Source organism: Dendrobates tinctorius, unplaced genomic scaffold (assembly GCF_039654945.1).
Source record: "Dendrobates tinctorius isolate UK_male_01 unplaced genomic scaffold, ASM3965494v1 ptg000032l, whole genome shotgun sequence".
Taxonomy (NCBI): domain Eukaryota; kingdom Metazoa; phylum Chordata; class Amphibia; order Anura; family Dendrobatidae; genus Dendrobates; species Dendrobates tinctorius.
In genome coordinates this window covers 42,783,904-42,804,522 of record NW_027361700.1, presented here as the reverse complement: position 1 = coordinate 42,804,522, position 20,619 = coordinate 42,783,904, and the positions used below count along the sequence as shown (strand labels likewise).

Below are 20,619 nucleotides of genomic sequence, written 5' to 3'. Positions count from 1 at the left end.
TACTTTTGTGAGTTTCTCCACCATGTTTTAGAGTCTAGCATCCAGGGTTCTCCATGCTAGCAAGAACAGGTTCTAGTCACTTGGTTCAGATACCTGCAATGCTCAGCCACGTTTCTCCTGTATTTGCAGCACAAGTGGGGGCACATGACCATATCTATGGGACTTTCATACTTCTGCCCACATGCAGATTAGACTCCAGTGCTTCTCAATGGTACAATGAGAGAAGCGGATGAGAATTAAATCCGCACGTACGTCAAGTATGGAAAATTCAGACGTGGTCATGTGGCTCCACTCACTCACTGCACCTACAGGGGATCGTGACAGTGTGAGCATTGCACACAATCAGATTAAGAAGTCACACAGTATGGCTGCAGTCTTCGCTTCAAAAAATGTCCATAGAGGTCAAATCTGATGCAAAACTGGGTTGAGTTTTAATACATTGCAGCCATGGTTTCTTTGTATGAGATGTGACAGATCATATGGCAGAAGTCTCAGATTTTGTTGCAGACCCAATGATCATTTTCTTACAATTACTGTAACCACCATGTTTTACCCCAAGAGAAGCCCATTTAAAGCTATGGCAAGGGCACAGGGACAAGGCTTCCTCCTGCAGTTTAATCTGATGACTGCCATCACATCTTACCTCATTCTCAGGACAGCACCCATAGCCCTTCCCATCAAACAGCTCACAGCACAGTGTTTCTTCACCACAGGTTGTCCCATCAGGGCATTGTAATGCAAGAGAGGAGGCGACCAACAGCAGGAGAGACCAAGGAGGAACCATTCTGAAATAAAAAAAAGAATATGCATAAATAAGGCCGTTTGTCAGAAAGGTGTCATCTGGGGTGCCAATACATCATTTCACCAAGTGCTGTCAGCATATATGCCTACATGGGGTCATCACGACTACCAGATGCAGAACAAGGTTTGCAATGTGATCTCTATTAGTGCTTTACATGATGATGGATCTTCTGCACCTGGTATAGTAGAAGAAAAAGCAGAGGTAGTAATGACAGAAGCCCCATCTGATCACCATCTACAGTTACGCCGCCATCACACAGCGCCCGCTTTATCTACTTCCTGTTAATTTCACTTTCATTGCCGAGAGTTGTCACTTCCCATCCTGGTGATAAACCGCTGTCACCGCTATCAGCAGATTTCTTCCTCTATTATATTACTATCAGCTCGGCCCCTGCACTGTGGTTTTTAGATTATTCTCGCACACAATCACTGCAGCAATAGATGCTATAGTGCCGGTGCCAACGCAGTCATATACGCCTCTGTATACTACGGTTTCTTTTTTGGAAGGAAATTGGAGACTTAAATGTCAGCTTTTAGTATTCCACATTTGGAAAAGTTGATCACCATAAGGGTGAGTGTACACGCTGCAGATTTTTCCGCGCAGATTTGCAGGTAAAACCGGAGGTAAAGTGACCTGCGGTTTGACACCTGGACAATCGAACAGGTGGCAAACCGCTGCGGAATCCGCAGAAAATTGACATGCTGTGGATTTAAAACCGCAGCAAATCCGCACGGAAAAATCCGCAGCATGTGCACTGCGGATTTGAAATTCCATTGGCTAACATTGTACTGTACAATGTCTGTGGAACTGCTGCAGATCCGCAGGGCCAAATCACAGCAGATTCCACAGTGTGTGCACGTACCACAAAACAGACCTGTATTGCAGAATCTGGATAATATAAAAGCCCATAGTGGGCATCCAGTTCTACCAGAAACCATTACATAACACAATTGCAGCATGCATTATATATGTGAAAAGAAGGCCATGTAAATCTAAATAAAAATAAGTTGAGAAATAAAAAATATATATATATATATATATATATATATATATATATATATATATATATATATATATATATATATATATATATATATATATATATATATATATATATCCCGACGCGCGTTTCGGAGCGCAAACACTTCTTAACCAGGGGGCAACTCACTGGTTTGCCCTCCGAAACGTGCGTCGGGGCGGCCCACCTCACTACCTCTGCAGCCTGTAGGTAATTTACCCTCATATATTGTCCTCTCTTTGTGGCAAATGAATTTGCTTAGCTATATGAGCACTTGCTCTGCTACTATGCATTGTCTCTAGCCAGATATATACATTTAATATGGGCTATCTATTGCTGCAGTGTGGATGGGTGGGGATTGTGCCCGATTTTGATGTGTGATCCATGGGTGGTTGCATTTTTATTCCCACCTCTTTCTCAATATACCTGGTTGTTTACCTTTTATATTTGTAATCCAATAAAGCAAATATTTTATGGGACCTTTTTGACTGCGGTTTTGTTTGGTGCCTTTCGGAAACCATTACAGCACTGCACGACCACACATCCCCCATTCCTTGTATATTGGCATGGGGCACTTTGTTACATAAGGCAAGTAGTTTTATAGACTTGTCAAATATTGTACAAAGCTCTAGAGTAATCAACTCTTGATAATCTATATCAGATTGACTGGTGGTTTCTCATTTTAGTGGCCATGCAGAAATCTCATGAATTTTTTGAGCAATAGGCTTTGTTTCATTTCCTTTTTCTTATATATCCTGAATCTCAAATCCATTCACTAGCCTCCTCTCCCGGCGCCATGTGCACTGCCGAGTCCCATTCCCAAAAATATTCAGACAAGTACCACCCTAGAGCTCCTTCTTATATCAAAATGCTTCTCTGGGTAACTTAAACGCTGTGTCTAATACACCCTCTGTGACACGTTCCCCTCCACAAATGAACGTGAATCATTCATGCCCCTGCCCACCCCATCACCTCAATAGACATGATCCATGTGTGCAGATTCACTTATTCCTGCCACCATAGACCATCTATGTAGCATACAGGTAAATTGATAAGTTTAACATTTGTGAAAAAGAAAAGCTTAACCCCTGGACCATTTTCTGTTTTTTTTTTTTTGCTCCCCATCTTCCCAGAGCCACAACTTTATTTTTCAGTCTATATGGCCATGTGAGGGATTGTTTTTTGCGGGACAAGTTCTACTTTTGAACGACACCATTGGTTTTAACATACCGTGTACTTGAAAATGGGAAAAAAAAAAATCCAAGTGCGGTGAAGTACAATTCTATTTTTTTCACCATGTTCACTAAATGCCAAAACTGACCTGCCATTATGATTCTCCAGGTCATTACAAGATCGCACATATCAAGTGTGACTATTTTTTTTTTTTTTATTTAAGTAGTGAAAAAAAATCCACAATTTGTTAAAGAAAAAAATTGCGTCGTTTTTCAAAGATCTGTAGCGTCTCCATTTTTCATGATCTGGGGCTGGTTGAGGGATTTTTTGTGCTCATATATGTTTTTATTGATACAATTTCAGTGTGATACAATGTTTTAATCGCCTGCTTTTACGTTTTATTGCAATGTAGCAGCAACCAAAAACATTTTTTAATTTCTCATTATGCAGTTTAGCAATCAGGTTAATTATTTTTATATTGATAGATCGGGAGATTCTGAAAAAGGTGATACCAAATATATGTATGTTTGATTTTTATTTTATTTTGAATGGGGCGAAAGGGGAGTCATTTGACTTATATTTTCATTTTTTTACTTTTTGCATGCTTCAATAGTCTCCATAGGAGAATAAAAGCTGCAGTCTGCTACAGAGGCAATGATCAGATCGCCTGTGTGTAGCAGAAATGCTCACTTGTTATGAGCACCCATACACGGGGCAGCACTCATAGCAATCTGGCAATGACAACCACAGAGGTCTGCAGCAGACATTATACAGCACACAGCATGCGCACATTTATAAGATTATCCCAGCACAGGAACATTTTATTTATCCCATCCAATTGTGGAACTTCTTACAAGATCCATTAATTAAAATTAACTTTTTTTGTGGGAAAACCCCTTGAACTGTTGCCCACAGCAATCAAGTGTTTCAGCTGTAATTTTTCATATGCCTGCTGGATAATGAAAGTAACAACCTGGTTGATATTAGCAGGAAGAGGAGACTTTGGATGAGATATGAGATCTTTGTGTTTTCACAATGAAAATAGATTTTTCTCACATTATCTGGATATTCCAAAAATAAGTGCAATATTTGAAAGGAAACTGCTGCGCTGATGATCACAGACTTGTGGCTTAGAACTACATGTCACCAGTACAAAAACTAATGTGTGGCCCCAATCCCAACGCCAGCAGTTTCCCATAGAAGTGAGTGTGCAAGTTTTTCAGATCAGATATATGTAGGACCCCCACAACTACAAACTGATGGCGTGTATACCCCATATGCCATCTCCATACAAAAACTAATGCACCACTCTAACTTCGTCACCCCTAATCTTCTACTTACCAGTTGCCATTTTCATCTTTATTGGTCATTTTCTGCAGGATGTGACCTGCTGGTTCACCTCAGTGTTTGGTAGGCAAGCCAGAAGTCACAACTCCATCTAAGTAAATGAGGGCCAGAACGAGGCTCCCATAGATTTACCCAGAGCTTGTGACCGTTTCCTCTGACTTCTCTGGTCAGTCAGAAGTTGTGGTCACAAGATGGTGGTGCTGCACCAAAGCAGGGCTGGGAAGAGCTGAAGATGGGTGGCACGTATAATATTAGGGTCAGGAACCTTACTTTAGTGGCACCTCTCCAGCACTGAAACTAAATAAGACACTGGAATGGTGCTGTAAAGATGCCCCAGTGTAAATACTGCGGTTCCATACTTCAGGTGCCCCCAGGTGTCCTTCCTAGTCCCACCTCTGGATTCTGGTGCTGACTGTCACACTCTTATCGGCTGCAGCGAGTCCTGCCACTGTACAGACCAGACAGTGACATGTCCATGCTTATCGAGTGGGAAACATTAGCGCATCATTGATGCTACAGAGCAGCCCCCTAACCCATCAGCAGACTATGCTATCAAACTATGGCAGACTGTAGTAAAGCAGATAAGCCTAGGAGGCAGCCTGTATTCTGCAGAATTATAAAAAAATCCTGAAGTGTCTTATTGCTATAATTCAGCTTTCTGTACCAATAAGTGTTATTGTAACCAGTGCCCCCTCCTTCCATCATACTTTCCTCACAGTGAGAGCAGACCACTTTACGCTTCCCAAAATTCACTTAACCCATGGATACAAGCCAGTCAAAATCCTGTGTGTTTGAGCACCAGTGACTGAGGGGATACATACAAGAAATGGACAGTGACAGACTGGTACAGAGGGGAGAGGCCCTGCCCTTGCAGTTTAGGAATATGCAGTTATACAAGTGGATGCAGAGGACCCACACACTACATGGGTTATTTGGGGGGGGATGAAACAAACAAAGAAATAGAATCCATCTTGAAGTTAAGTTCTTTATAAGTCCTATTGTAGTTTACAACTTCACCCACCCCCAACCATCGTTCATTTATGACCCATGGCTGGCACAAGAGGGACAAGTACAAACTCCAGCAGGGCATGATCTGACTGCATTCTGCTAGTTCCATGGTGCTAAGTGACTAAGGAGTTTCTAAACGAGGAAGTGAAAGAAAACTTGGAACCAAGTCACATTGTCCTCTCACCAGCAGGAAATCCCCCGCCCGCAGCCCGATCTGGTTTCATAAAGCAATTTATTAAGCTTACAGAATAGCAGACATGAACATAATCGTCCGTAATTTGGAGAATCTGGAACTTTTAGTAACTCCAACTGGCAGCATAGAAAGGGTGTCACCCATCTTTCCCAGACTGGGAAATCAGAAGCAAGAGATCATGAAGAATTAGCAAAGTTTACACCAGCCATCAAGAAGGGTCTGGCAAATACTATGGCTGCCTGAAACTGAGCTAATAGGAAACTACTAGAAGAAAACCTACCCAAACGCAACAGCCCCTGTGGCAGCTACTAACTCAAGGATGAGCGTACACACCCAAGTCCTGCTGATCCCACACTCTTTTCACACTTCCACATTCAGTTTTGAGGAACAGAAACCAAATTCATGTGCAAGATGGGTCCTTTGTGTAAATGATGCCAGAGAGGGGCCAAGGACAACATTCGCAAGGAGTTTGCAGATGTTTGCATGGGTTTCCTCCAGGTTCTCAGTTCTCCTCCCACATTCCAAAGACATACTGATGGGGAATTTAGACTGAGCCCCATCGGGGACAGTGATGATAATGTGTGCAAACTGTAAAGCGCTGCAGAATAGGTTAGCGCTATATAAAAATAAAGATTATTATTTCATTATGAGGTCCATCTGAGCTCTGAGTAGTTGGGATTCAGAAAATAACCTTCAATACCAAAAGCTGGGAAGAGAACCCATACAGACCCCACGATGAGCAGCCACAGACCCCCACATCAGTTCTGCAACAGATCCTTTTGTATATGAATTGTTCCTTCTAAACAGACAGCTAGGCCCCCCAACAGCAATTATATAAATGGCATTAGTGCACATGCACCAATCACTTCTATGGGACACAGGAGTCTGGGAATACAGAGGGCGAACAGGTCTGTCTGGGACATCAGATAACATTGCACAATCTGGCCCCAAGCATCCAAGACGCCATCGCTCAGCAGACATGTAATGAAGCGCCTACACGACTAGAAAACAAGACAATAGGCGGCACCTATAGCACAGATGTAGCAGAGCTGAGGGCACAAGCTAGCCTCTATGCACAAGAGCTGGGGGATAACATGCTGATTGCTGGGGGTCCGGCCCTATGAATAGAGCAACCACAACAATGCATGTAAAGGCTCAATAACCCCAGTGTGCCCTCACACCCAGCCCTGCACACTGCTGGTCACCATTCACACCAGTGTTATTACTGCGGCTGCTTGTGCTCTGGGGACAGTCACAAGAAAGCTGCAGATTGTAAACTGTTTTTTTTTTTTTTTTTTTTTTGGGGGGGGGGGGGGGGGGCACTTGAATAAAGTCATCACACCCCTCCAGCCTAGAGCAATAGTGCCACATAGAGCCCTGCCTCTGTCATGGAGGAGACACCCGGGCTCAGAGTGAGTGGCAGAGGTGAGACACCTGCACTGAGAGGAGCCAAGTGACCAACTCCTTTCTGCTACAAGGAAAGCAAACATGGCGGCTGCAGAGTGTTGTGGCGACAAGGGTGCACAGCGCGCACCTGCTCACCTGTCCGCAGCGTCAGAGTCGCAGCCTAACCCTCCGCCAGCGAACGACCTCTTATAAACATAATCCCGCCCACTCTCCTCTCCTATTGGCCGATTCTCACAAGTAACGTTTCAGTCACAAGCTTCAGGCGTCAGGTGATCAAGCAGTCACATGACTGCGCACGTGACTGCTGGGAATCCGACGGAGAGCTGGGGCTTGGTCCCGTGGTCGGCTCACTGTCTGTGGCTCGCAGGGCATGATGGGAAACGCGACATCATGGCGGACTGCGAACCCCAAATAGATAATATAGGTCATGTGTACTGTTTATTGCATCTGCGGTGTAATAAAGTTTATTTAAAGTTGAGACAGTGATGAAAGCTGGATAAAATAAAAGCTTACGTAGTCCATAGCAACCAGTCACAATGCTTGGTTACCCTAGACACCAAAGAGTTTTAGTGTAGAGTGTTATTCCTCAGGTCGCAGATGGACATTGTCCGATAGTGTCGGGGACGACGATCACTGCTGCCATCTACTACTTATTACCATTTGCAGCCCTTCTTGAGAAAGTAATACATTTCTATGCAGCTTGTTACCTTGTGGCCGAGTATGCGCAGTTCTTCTGGCGCTATTATCACTTTTCCTTTCTAGAGAGCTCATTGCCTAGGAGACTGACCACCGCTGGGGTTTATCCGAACATGCCCTTGCTTACAAACTCTTATCCACTGAGCTCTAAGCTCTACTTTAGAGCTGGCCAGGATGGCTGGTGCACACTCTTACCTGCTAATCCTGGCCAGCTTCACTGCAGAGCTTACACGCTAGACCGCAGCGGTGGTCGGTCTCTTAGGCAACAACATGTAAACTAAAGGAAAAAAAATAAATGAAAAGATTGTCCACTTTCAGGAAGCTGCATAAAAAAGCTCAGCAGGTTCTCCCTCCACCTTGGGTCTATCTCTGACTCCCTGACACTGCACCAATCCCAGTGTTTTGCCTACAATGGCCACGCCACCAGCACACGTCACTGTGACAGCATGCGACGCTGAGCTCGGTGACTGGCCAGAGCGGCGAGGTGTGCTGTAGACATGATGTCGTCCCTGCTGTCAAGGCCCTGACCAGAGCCGTCACTGGACCCAGGGAGGGTGAGTACTTTCAGAGCTTGTTTTTTTTGGGCATTTTGTACAGGTTGGGCCCCATTTTTTTCTGAAAGTGGTCAACCCCTTAAACATGACTTCTTTCTTTTGTTTACAGGACGTTGACTGGGAGACCGACCACCACTGCTCTCTAGCTTGTAAGCGCTGCCCTGAAGCTGGATGTAAAAGGAGCACACTCTGGTGATTCTGACCAGCTTCAAAAGCAGTGCTTTCAAGCTCAATAGTAACGAGCTCGTAAGCACTGTGTTAGGCGTTGAGTTTTCCCCACTGCACAGGGGGAATCTTGAGCCATGCTCTCTGCGGTCTCCCATTCCTCTGCAGCCACAGAGATTCCTGCTCAGCAGGGTCGCCGCATAGGTACATCCAGCAGCTGGAAGGCAGGTTGGCAGCGCTAGAGTGGTCCACCTCAGCTGCGGATGTTACCTCAGCCTCTGTGGCTGCTTCAACAGCGGCTGTCTCCCGTGTCTCCACGGACATCCCTGCTCCGACTTTGTCCCGCCTCCCGCTGCCCGAGAAGTTCTCGGGTGATAGTGCATCATGCAGGGGTTTCGTGAGTCAGTGCTCCATTCACCTAGAGTTGCTGGCCACACGATTTCCCTCTGAGCGGGCTAAGGTGGGATTGATCATCTCCGTCCTGTCGGGCAGGGCCTTGGAGTGGCCCCCCCCCCCCCCCGCTGTGGGAGCGTGGGGATGCCCTGGTACAGAATGCCACCCATTTTCTGGTCACTCTGAAGCAGGTTTTCCTGGGGCCTCAGGTCACGCACGACACCGCACTTCAGTTGCTGGCCCTAACTCGGGGTTAGTCTCTGGTCAGCCAGTATGCCATCCTCTTCAGGACTCTGGCCCCAGAGCTGGAGTGGCCAGATAAGGTTCTCATACCTATATTCTGGAGAGGTCTGGCTGATCATGTCAAAGACGCCCTGGCCACCAGGGAGGTGCCCACCACTCTGGAGGAACTCGTTACTGTCTCCACCCAAATTAACCTTAGTTTCACGGAGCGAGGGCTGGAGCGCTCCAAGTCCAGTCAACCGTATAGGTTGGCCCCAACTTTTGCTAGACCGCTGGAACCTACCGCTCTGGCGCCCGAGTCTCCAGAGGCCATGGAGGTGTCCCGCACGGGTTCCAAGTTCCGGTCCGCACGGGTACTCCCGGTCTGTTTCCGTTGTCGGCAGACTGGTCACCTTGCCAACCAGTGCCCACAGCGGTCAGGAAATGCTCGCGTCTAGTGGTTATCGGAGGAGGGCCTACTAGACACAGCAACTTTCTCCTCCAAGCTCTTGTTTAAAGGGGCGCTGGAGTTCAATTCTTCCACTCTGTTCATCGAAGTTTGCGTGGACTCCAGGGCGGAGGGCAATTTCATGTCATCTGCCTTCGCCCAACAACACGCAATCCCTTTGGTCTTGCTAACCCAACCAGTCACTATCAGAGTGGTGAATGGTGCGACACTACCGTCCCAGATCACCCACCAGATGGCTCCACTGAGGCTCTCACTGTCTCCTCATCAGGAGATCTAATCTCTCCTTGTTATGCCTGAAGGTATTGACCAGGTCCTCTTAGGGGTTCCCTGGCTACGAGTTCACTCTCCTCATATAGAGTGGTCCTCGAGGAAAATTCTCAGTTGGAGCAAGTCCTGCGAGGGTAGGTGTCTGAGGGACTGCATACAGGTCGCTACCTCTGAGGTTCCCGCAGATCTCTCCTCGCTTCCCAAGCCCTATCAGCAGTATGCAGATGTTTTCTCCAAGAAGGCGGAGGAGACCTTTCTGCTGCACCGCCCTTACGACTGTCCTATTGACCTCTTGTCCGATGCCAAGCCTCCTCGGGGGTCGAGTCTACCCCTATCTCTCCCAGAGACAGAGGCCATGTCTCAGTATATCAGGGAGAATCTGGCAAGAGGATTCATTAGGAAGTCGGTGTCACCGGCGGGAGCGGGATTCTTCCTTGCCCAAAAGAATGGAGAATTACGCCTCTGCATCGACTACAGGGGCATTAGCGCCATAACCATTAAGAACAAGTATCCTCTGCCCTTGATATCGGAACTTTTCTATAGGTTACGTGGAGTGAAGGTATTTTCCAAGTTGGATCTGTGGGGAGCCTATAATCTGATATGTATTCGTGCGGGGAACAAATGGAAGATGGCCTTTAACACCAGGGATGGCCACTATGAGTATCTGTTAATGCCCTTCAGCCTCTGTAATGCCCAAGCAGTCTTCCAAGACTTTGTAAATTACATCTTCCGGGAAATGCTCTCCACCTCGGTGGTGGTCGTCTATCTGGACGACATTCTTATCTTCTCTCCAGATTTGGCTTCCCACCGGAGAGACGTCTGCAAGGTCTTTGACCGCCTGCAAGCGCACTCCCTCTACGCCAAGTTGGAGAAGTGCCAGTTTGAGCAGGAGTCCTTGCCTTTCCTGGGCTATATCATCTCAGCCCAGGGTTTGGCTATGGATCCGGCCAAATTGCAGGCGGTAATGGACTGGCAAGAACCCCACTCCCTTAAGGCGCTACAGCACTTTTTGGGGTACGTTAATTATCTCCAGTTCATTCCCCATTTCTCCACCATGGTGGCTCCTTTGGTCGCTCTCACCAAAAAGGGAGACAATCCTAAAGTATGGTATGAACAGGTCTCCGAGGCCCTTTCCGCCATCAAGACACATTTTGCTGGTGCTCCCATCCTCCACCGTCCCGATGTGGATAAACCATTTATCCTGGGAGGTAGATGTCTCGTCCGTCGGTGCAGGAGCGGTCCTTTATCAGAAGGACGCTCAAGGTCGGAAGCATCCCTGCTTCTTCTCTAAGACCTTTTCACTTGCGGAGAGGAACTATTCCATCAGGGACAGGGAGTTGGCCATGAAGTTGGCCTTTTCTGAGTGGACACATCTCCTAGAGGGTGCGCGGTTCCCCTTCCTAGTGTACACCGACCATAAAAACCTTGTATATCTACAAACAGCCCAGCAGCTGAATTCCCACCAGGCCAGATGGTCACTGTTTTTCTCCTGATTCCATTTCACCCTTCACCATCTGTCCGGTGAGAGGAATGTCCGGGCCGATGCTCTCTCTCGCTCCATGGTGTCACTGGAGGAAGAGGAGACTGAGCCTCGGCTAATTGTCCCATCCGAGAGCTTGAGGACTGTGGCCCCGGTCGCTCTTGAATCGGTGCCCCCGGGTAAGACCTTTGTCCCCGCCCGTCTGCGGCCAGAGGTTCTCTCTTGGGCCCATGCATCCAGGGTGGGAGGTCACTTTGGAACGAAGCGGACCACCGAACTTTTGGTGAGGACATAATGGTGGCCGCACATGGCACGAGACGTGGGAGATTATATTCGGGCATGTGTTTCCTGCGCCCAGGACAGGTCTTGTCAGAGGTCTGCCGGGCTACTTTACCCCCTGCTGGCGGCGGGCAGACCTTGGGAGATGATCGGCATGGACTTTGTGGTCGACCTGCCCAAGTCCAGTGGCAGCACGGTCATCTGGGTTGTCACCGATCATTTTTCTAAAGTGGTGCACCTGGTACTCCTCTCGCGGCTACCTTCTGCACGAGGCCTGGCAGCCTTGTTCATTAAACACATCTTTCACCTGCATGGTATGCCAGACAAGATAGTCAGTGACCCAGGTCCCCAGTTTGCGTCTCGCTTCTGGAGAGAGCTCTGTAGTCTGCTCAGTAGTAAGCTAAATCTCTCGTCGGCCTACCACCCCGAGACGAATGGGTTGGTTTAGAGAGCCAATCAGACCCTGGTCACATACCTACGACATTTTGTCTCGGCCAGGCAGGATGACTGGGCATCCTTGGTACCATGGGTGGAGTTTGCATTGAACAACACGGTGGCCGACTCCACTGGTCAGACGCCGTTCTTCCTTTACTACTGCCAGCATCCGCGTGTCCCTGACCCTATGCCCGGGTCGTCCACCGATTCCATGGTGGCAGACTGGGAGGTGGAGGCTCGTGACATTTGGGACCGCACTCAGGATGCCATCCGGGCCTCTAAGGAGAGAATGAGGGCTTCCGCCGACACGCATCGGTGCCCCGCTCCGACCTTTGTTCCTGTCGACTTAGTGTGGCTCTCCGCCCGTAATATCAGGCTGCGGGTAGAGGCCACTAAGTTCACTCCTCGCTACATTGGCCCCTTCAAGGTCCTTGAGCAGATCAATGCAGTGGTCTACCGCCTGGCCCTTCCCCCTCACTTGGCCATCTCTGACACTTTCCACGTGTCCCTTCTTAAGCCGGTTCACTTGACTCGGAGAACCGGGACATCAGACGTGTCTTCAGACGAGTTTCAGGTCAATGCCATCATGGGACGCAGGGTGGTGCGTGGTAAAATGTTTTATGTGGTGGACTGGAAGGGTCATGGACCAGAGGCTCAGACCTGGGAGCCAGTGGAGAACATCCACGCTCCGCTCCTTATTGCGGCATTTGAGGGTAGCGAGGCTCGGGGGGGAGGGGGTAATGTTAGGCGTAGAGTTTCCCTACTGCACAGGGGGAATCTCGAGTCATGCTCTCTACGGTCTCCCATTCCTCTGCAGCCACAGAGATTCCTGCTCAGCAGGGTCGCCGCTCCAGGCGTCTTGCCCAGGCTGATGCTAGGCGTCTGGTTGCACCTTCTGGCTCTGCTATAACTCCATGCCTGAGTCAGCGGCAAGTAGATGCTTCTGGGACTAAGTCCTATCTTTTCGGTACTGAGCATGCCCGTGGGACGACCTCTCATTGGAGCTCTGAGGTCACATGCGCAGGTCCCGCTCCTGCTCGGATTGGTCCACCACAGGGAAGGCCCCGGAAGGACGCCACTATAAAAAGTGTCGCATGGCTACTCGGCCATACGCTAGTATAGACTCTTATGCTTATTTGTGTGTATGATGATGGATGCATGTATCTGGTGACTGACTCATTAAGACTCCCCTCCCTTTGATACGCATGTTGGTTAGGGATTCAGAGTGAGAGTCAGCGCCAATGGGTGGCTATGCTCAAGCCACTGTGCTCCCAGTAGTCTACGCAGACTAGCGTCCGACTGTGCCTCCCTGCTACGGGCACTGTCGTACCAAACCAGGTAGCTGTGACCGCCGTGCGCACCTCTAGTGCTTTCCTCCCCATCCTGGGTGGTTAGTGGCATCCGCCGAAGCGGCACTGTGTGCACTTGGTGCAATTAAATATATTATTACCTTTTGCTGGCACTGCAGCCGCGGCGCCAAGCGCTGATGGTCTAGAGGAGCTCTAGTCCGGTGTCTCTAGGACAGGGCTCTGTGACCCTAATTAGCAATCACTCTGCCGAGCTCTGTGAGTACAACAGGCTCCAGCGTTTGTTTCAGCGGCTCTGTGGAGTAGCAGAGTTCACCTCTATTCACACTGGGTGAAGTTAACCCACGTGTAAGCAAGCGTTTAGCCACCATCTTGTTCTGCCATTACTCAGCAGCAGGTTCCATCTCTGCACGGTGGACCCCGGGCTGCGAACGCACCTCATATCTCCTTTCATATTATTTGATGCGTTCTGCAGGCCCTAACACACTGCACATGTTCATTCAACCACTGAAAGGCAGTAGCAGTGGTCTGCCTCCTAGGCAAAAAGCTCCAAAAAAAAACAAAAAAAAAAAAAAAAAGTGTTAATATCTCAAAAACGGAAAGAAAAAAAAAAATTAATAAACAGTAAATTGCCAAAGTTCTTGTTTTTATAAGCACTATCCAACTTTGAGATAGGACTAAGTCTTCAACCCCACCCATTCCAAGTTTCCTTATTGCACTTTTATTTTTTCTTCCTCGTCTTATAAGAGAACTTTTTTTTTTTTTTCTTTCCATCAGTGTAGCCGTATTGGGGGGGGGGGGCTTACATACATATCATGTACACTGGAAAATGGAGAATAAAATTCCAGCTATGTTGAAAACTTGAAATTCTGGTATTTTGTTTTGTTTCAGTGGCTTTATTTTATGGTAAACATGACCTGACCACATGATTCTTCAAGTCAGTACAATTAGATTATTACCAAACGTAGGTTTTTTTTGTTATTTTTTTACTGGTTATAAAATTCAGAACTTGGGAAAAAAATGATTTTCTGAGACTTGATTTAAACGTTTGTTTCTACATTTTTAAAACATTTTATTTATTCATTTTTATTTTTTACTCTTCCTAGAGGACTTGAATTGATGTTCTCATATGAAGCCAAACCACGGGCTGGGCTTCATAGGACTGAGATTGCAGTTACAGAAGCCCTCATTAGGTTTCTGGCTGCCAAGGCAACCCACTGCTTCCCCATAATCAGTGATTATCAGTGGTATCTAAATGGTTAAACCAGCGTTGTGGAGTCGGTAAGTCAAACCTCCGACTCCTTAATTTACCTGACTCCGACTCCACAGCCCTGGGTTAAACAGCAGCATAACACAGCAGGCACCTTCACATGCTCACCCCACACTGTGATTGCCGAATATGTCATAGTGCTCAAAAGGGTTAAGGGATAGAAAAACATGGCTGCTTTACCCCAAAAATAGCACCAAACCTGTCTACCGGTCATGGTAGTGTGCCTAAGGCCTCTTTCACACTTTAGTTTTTTGTGTCAGTTAAAATCCACCAAAAAGGCAGACAAGCGGATCCGTTCTTAACTGATGTGAAGAGAGAGAGAGAGAGAAAAAAAAAAAAAGAGAGAGAGAGAGAAAAAGAGAGAGAGAGAGAAAAAGAGAGAGAGAGAGAAAAAGAGAGAGAGAGAGAAAAAGAGAGAGAGAGAGAAAAAGAGAGAGAGAGAGAAAAAGAGAGAGAGAGAGAAAAAGAGAGAGAGAGAGAAAAAGAGAGAGAGAGAGAAAAAGAGAGAGAGAGAGAAAAAGAGAGAGAGAGAGAGAGAGAGAGAAGAGAGAAAAAGAGAGAGAGAGAGAGAGAGAAAGAGAGAGAGAGAAAAATTTTGTCTACCAAAAATGGACGGCAATCCGTCAAAATCCGCCAATAATGAAAGTCAATGGGGAAAAAAACGGATCTGCAAAAAAAAAAAAAAAATTGCGGATCCGTTTTTTTCAAAACCTGGCGGATTTTGACTGATTGTAAAAAACGGAAGTGTGAAAGAGGCCTAAGCCATTTGTATTTCAGAAAAGCTCAGGTGCAATACCAGACACCATCCATTGGCAGTCGTTGCGCTATTTTTGTAAGAAAGCTGCCATGCATCCTGTAAAACAGATACCCATCATGTTCTTTCCCTTTGGATTAGGCAGAACCATGTAGCATTTCTGCATGGAGTGTTCTTTTAAGAAAAGTTAAATAAATTCACTACAACTATTTAGTAAAAAAGAAAATTGGACGTGTCAGAAACCTGCGGGTATCCAGCTGCTACTGTAGGATCGTGTGCCGGCTGGGGAGGGGGTGGTCCCATCCAATTTCAAAGAGCCTGGAGTCAGACGTACATTCAATCAGGTCCTCTTTATTGGGTGTCTTATCCAACATCCACAGCAATATGACAGCTCCTGCACACTGGCCTGGATACCTGTCACCTCCTCCTTCTCCTGTTTGCGACGGCCCTCTAGGTTCTATCACTGTGGCTGCCGTTAGGCCCACGGCCACAGCGCTTCTCCTTGTCAAGTCCATCCATCCACTGCAACACTTACTACCCCTTCAGTGTCCAGCCGTCCGGTACCCCAGGCGTCGTTTGTCTCCACTGCAACACTTACTACCCCTTCAGTGTCCAGCCGTCCGGTACCCCAGGCGTCGTTTGTCTGCAGCTGTCTTGTCAGGGCCACCACTACCTCCCCACTCTCTGACTCTACCCTGGAACTCTCCCTCCTTTTATTCCCTTACTCTGGAATTCCCCTTCTCAGTCCCTGTAACTCCGCCCAACATGACTTGGCGTTTCCTAGCTTCAGCTGCTATTAGGTCCTCTTCTCACCATCCTGTATCTCCCTCTAGTGGCCAAAACTCAGTACTACACTGTCTCTAGCTAATTATTGCTGTTTTCCCCACACATATATGCAAGCTACAATAAGGCACCGTGCACTGCACATTTTACATTTGCCTTCTCTCCATCAGACAGGTCCAGATATCAATCCACCCTCCTACACTACTCCAGGCTGTCAAGGCATGCTAGGACTTGTAGTTTCACAACGACTTCAGTGCCGCAGTTTTATGACTTACGGTAGTTGGTTTCACAACAACCTTTTGTTGCAGCAAATATCAGATACAATGATAGAAAATCTGTCCTGCTGGTGACATACTCTCCATGTATTTACCTGAAAAAGGAAAAAGTTGTCAATAATAGAGTCACAGATCTATATATATTGTAAATGATAAGAAAAACAACAACTGGATTCTATCTAAATATCTAAGAAAAGGAGACGGAAGCAGCAATCTCAGTATAATCACCCAGGCAGCATTTCAGCTAACAAGCCTCTTTCAAGAATACAGTTGTGGCCAAAAGTATTGACACCCCTGCAATTCTCTCAGATAATACTCCGTTTCTTCCTGAAAATTATTGCAAACACAAATTCTTTGGTATTATCTTCATTTAATTTGTCTTAAATGAAAAAACACAAAATGAATTGTCCTAAAGCCAAATTGGATATAATTCCACACCAAACATAAAAAAAGAGGGTGGACAAAAGTATTGGCACTGTTCGAAAAATCATGTGATACTTCTCTAATTTGTGTAATTAACAGCACCTGTAACTTACCTGTGGCACCTAACAGGTGTTGGCAATAACTAAATCACACTTGCAGCCAGTTGACATGGATTAAAGTTGACTCAACCTCTGTCCTGTGTCCTTGTGTGTACCACATTGAGCATGGAGAAAAGAAAGAAGACCAAAGAACTGTCTGAGGACTTGAGAAACCAAATTGTGAGGAAGCATGAGCAATCTCAAGGCTACAAGTCCATCTCCAAAGTCCTGAATGTTCCTATGTCTACCGTGCACAGTGTCATCAAGAAGTTTAAAGCCCATGGCACTGTGGCTAACCTCCCTAGATGTGGACTTTAAAGAAAAATTGACAAGAGATTTCAACGCAAGATTGTGCGGATGTTGGATAAAGAACCTCGAATAACATCCAAACAAGTTCAAGCTGCCCTGCAGTCCGAGGGTACAACAGTGTCAACCCGTACTATCCGTCGGCATCTGAATGAAAAGGGACTGTATGGTAGGAGACCCAGGAAGACCCTACTTCTTACCCCGAGACATAAAAAAGCCAGGCTGGAGTTTGCCAAAACTTACCTGAAAAAGCCTAAAACGTTTTGAAAGAATGTTCTCTGGTCAGATGAGACAAAAGTAGAGCTTTTTGGGCAAAGGCATCAACATAGAGTATACAGGAGAAAAAAAAAAAAAAAAAAAAAGGGCATTCAAAGAAAAGAACATGGTCCCTACAGTCAAACATGACGGAGGTTCCCTGATGTTTTGGGGTTGCTTTGCTGCCTCTGGCACTGGACTGCTTGACCGTGTGCATGGCATTATGAAGTCTGAAAACTACTAACAAATTTTGCAGCATAATGTAGAGCCCAGTGTGAGAAAGCTGGGTCTCCCTCAGAGGTCATGGGTCTTCCAGCAGGACAATGACCCAAAACACACTTCAAAAAGCACTAGAAAATGGTTTGAGAGAAAGCACTGGAAACTTCTAAGGTGGCCAGCAATGAGTCCAGACCTGAATCCCATAGAACACCTGTGGAGAGATCTAAAAATGGCAGTTTGGAGAAGGCACCCTTCAAATATCAGGGACCTGGAGCAGTTTGCCAAAGAAGAATGGTCTAAAATTCCAGCAGAGCATTGTAAGAAACTCATTGATGGTTACCGGAAGCGGTTGGTCGCAGTTATTTTGGCTAAAAGTTGTGCAACCAAGTATTAGGCTGAGGGTGCCAATACTTTTGTCTGGCCCATTAATGGAGTTTTGTGTGAAATGATCAATGTTTTGCTTCATTCTCTTTTGTGTTTTTTTTCCATTTAAGACAAATTAAATGAAGATAATACAAAAGAATTTGCGTTTGCAATCATTTTCAGGAAGAAACTGAGGATTATCTGACAGAATTGCAGGGGTGTCAATACTTTTGGCCACAACTGTAACTAAGGCCTCATTCGTACTTGCTCATTATAATCCTTGGTGCTATTCACATGTCCGTGTTTGTCATGGTGTGTCCGTGTAAAAGTCATAGAGACATGTCTGCTTTTTCCGGTATCACAGATGACAATGGTTAATACAAGTCTATGGGTCCATGAAAAACACATCCAGCACATGGAATGCCGCAGTGAACAGTCTGTGCTGTTTGTATTTAAGACTGCAAAGGGAAGAGGAAGCCTGGTCATTTATCCATCCAAGAAAAACACTGATGACACAATGATGGCAAGAACGGACACACGGACCGTAGTACACTGATGGCAAGAACGGACACACGGACGGCAAGAACGGACACACGGACCGTAGTACACTGATGGCAAGAACGGACACACGGACCGTAGAACACTGATGGCAAGAACGGACACACGGACCGTAGTACACTGATGGCAAGAACGGACACACGGACCGTAGTACACTGATGGCAAGACCGGACACACGGACCGTAGTACACTGATGGCAAGACCGGACACACGGACCGTAGTACACTGATGGCAAGACCGGACACACGGACCGTAGTACACTGATGGCAAGAACGGACACACGGACCGTAGTACACTGATGGCAAGAACGGACACACGGACCGTAGTACACTGATGGTAAGAACGGACACACGGACCGTAGTACACTGATGGCAAGAACGGAAACACGAACCATAGTACACTGATGGTAAGAACAGACACACGGACCGTACACTGATGGTAAGACCTGTGAGGTAGCGCTGTCATTCAAGGTTGGGGGACACTCGCTTGGCAGCAAATAAATCACTTCCGGTACGGATTTTCAATAAAACCATATCAGTCCGTGAGGTTTATTCACCATCATAAACCACGGCAGCAATATACAACAGCTTAGCGTCCATTATATATTTTCACATTGCAGCATAGCGTCCATTATATAGCTTCACATTACAGCATAGCGTCCATTAAACAGGCTATTCAGCCCCAGTGTTATCTCACCCACGTCAGGGTTCCCATATGGCTGTTTCTCCAGGCTGCAGACATCCACTCACTCCTTAGGGACTCTCAGACACTGGCCGCCATTACACACACAGCCGCTCCACAGGCTGTTAGTGAGGAGATCCTTCTCCTCACGGGACCTTCCAAACTGGACCAATCAGGTCCCAGCATTCACCCCTTGTGACCTACCCTGGCCACCTTATATGGTCCGTAGCCACGCCCACTGGGCCACATGGCTATGACCTCATCACAGGTCCTTCACACACTAAGGCCTCTTTCACACATCCGTTTTGCGCCGTCAGGCGAGATCCGGCTTTTTTTTTGTAAAACCGGATCCAGTGAAATGCAATGCCGGATCCGGTTTTTCCCCATTGACTGGCATTAGCGCCGGATGGCATTGCGGTTCGTCCGTTTTTTGCCGGATCCGACTATTTGTCTCATTCCGTCGTCTGGAAAAAACGGCTACTGTAACGTTTTGTCTCCAGTGTAAAAGCCGGAAGCACCGGATCCGACGCTTCCGGCTTTTTGCCACAATGAAAGTCTATGGGCGCCAGATCCAGAAAAGGACGGATCCAGCCACCGGATCCGTTTTTTTAAGTCTGCGCATGCTCAGATCCAATTGCCCAGCCCCCAGGAAACAGATATAACCTGCTAGACGGATCCGGCAGAAAAACGGATCCGTTTCTACAGTTGTCCAAAATTTACGCCGGATCCGTTTTTTCTAAAAATAGCCGAATCCTGCCTGACGGCAGAAAACTGATGTGTGAAAGTAGCCTAACAAAGCCTTTTACTATAGGTGTTTTCAGACACACCCCTGGGTGGATTTGTAGGTAACCAGAACCCGCCCATCTCTCTAGTTACCTGAAGACTTCTCCCTTAGGCTGGAGTCACACTGCCATATTTCTTATCCGAAAATCGCATCATAAAACTCGCATTGGCTGTCGGCTCTCCTGACCTGGGCTTGACATATGCATAGTAATCCATCATGCTGTCATGCTCAGGTCAGGAGAGATGCCGGCCAGTCCGTTCAGTGCGATGCGATTATCGCAGGAGAAATACGCTAGTGTGACTCTGCCCTTACACTTAGAAACAACACCTCTGCAATGATATTGCTGATCACACATACACAAGTCTCCATCTCAAAGCCACCCACTTTGAGATACATAACTATCCTTCAGGATTCTGCCACTCATCCGTTCTCTTGGGATATCCACACAGCGCCCCCTAGTGGACACAGTGGTCATTACACCACAGAACGGACACATGGACAGTAGTACATTGATGGCAAGAACGGACACACGGACCATACACTGATGGCAAGAACGGACACACGGACCGTAGTACACTGATGGTAAGAATGGACACACGGACCGTACACTGATGGTAAGAACGGACACATGGACC

At 46.9% G+C, this 20,619-nt stretch overlaps 1 protein-coding gene across 3 annotated transcripts in view; it reads right to left on the bottom strand.

Annotated features, from left to right (window-relative positions):
• The window catches only part of GRN (granulin precursor), a 29,816-nt gene extending 22,590 nt beyond the window's left edge, over nucleotides 1–7,226 (bottom strand). Inside the window, exons 1-2 of one of the 3 annotated variants that reach the window (XM_073572835.1) lie at nucleotides 7,084–7,226; nucleotides 644–785 (exon numbers count right to left, since the gene is read on the bottom strand). In XM_073572835.1, coding sequence (XP_073428936.1) covers nucleotides 644–784 — 141 coding nt within the window. In that variant the 5' untranslated portion in view covers nucleotide 785; nucleotides 7,084–7,226. Of the gene's footprint in view, nucleotides 1–643; nucleotides 786–7,075 lie in introns of all 3 variants that reach the window. The other 2 variants (XM_073572837.1, XM_073572836.1) reach the window with 2 other exon arrangements.
• Nucleotides 7,227–20,619: the final 13,393 nt, after the last annotated feature.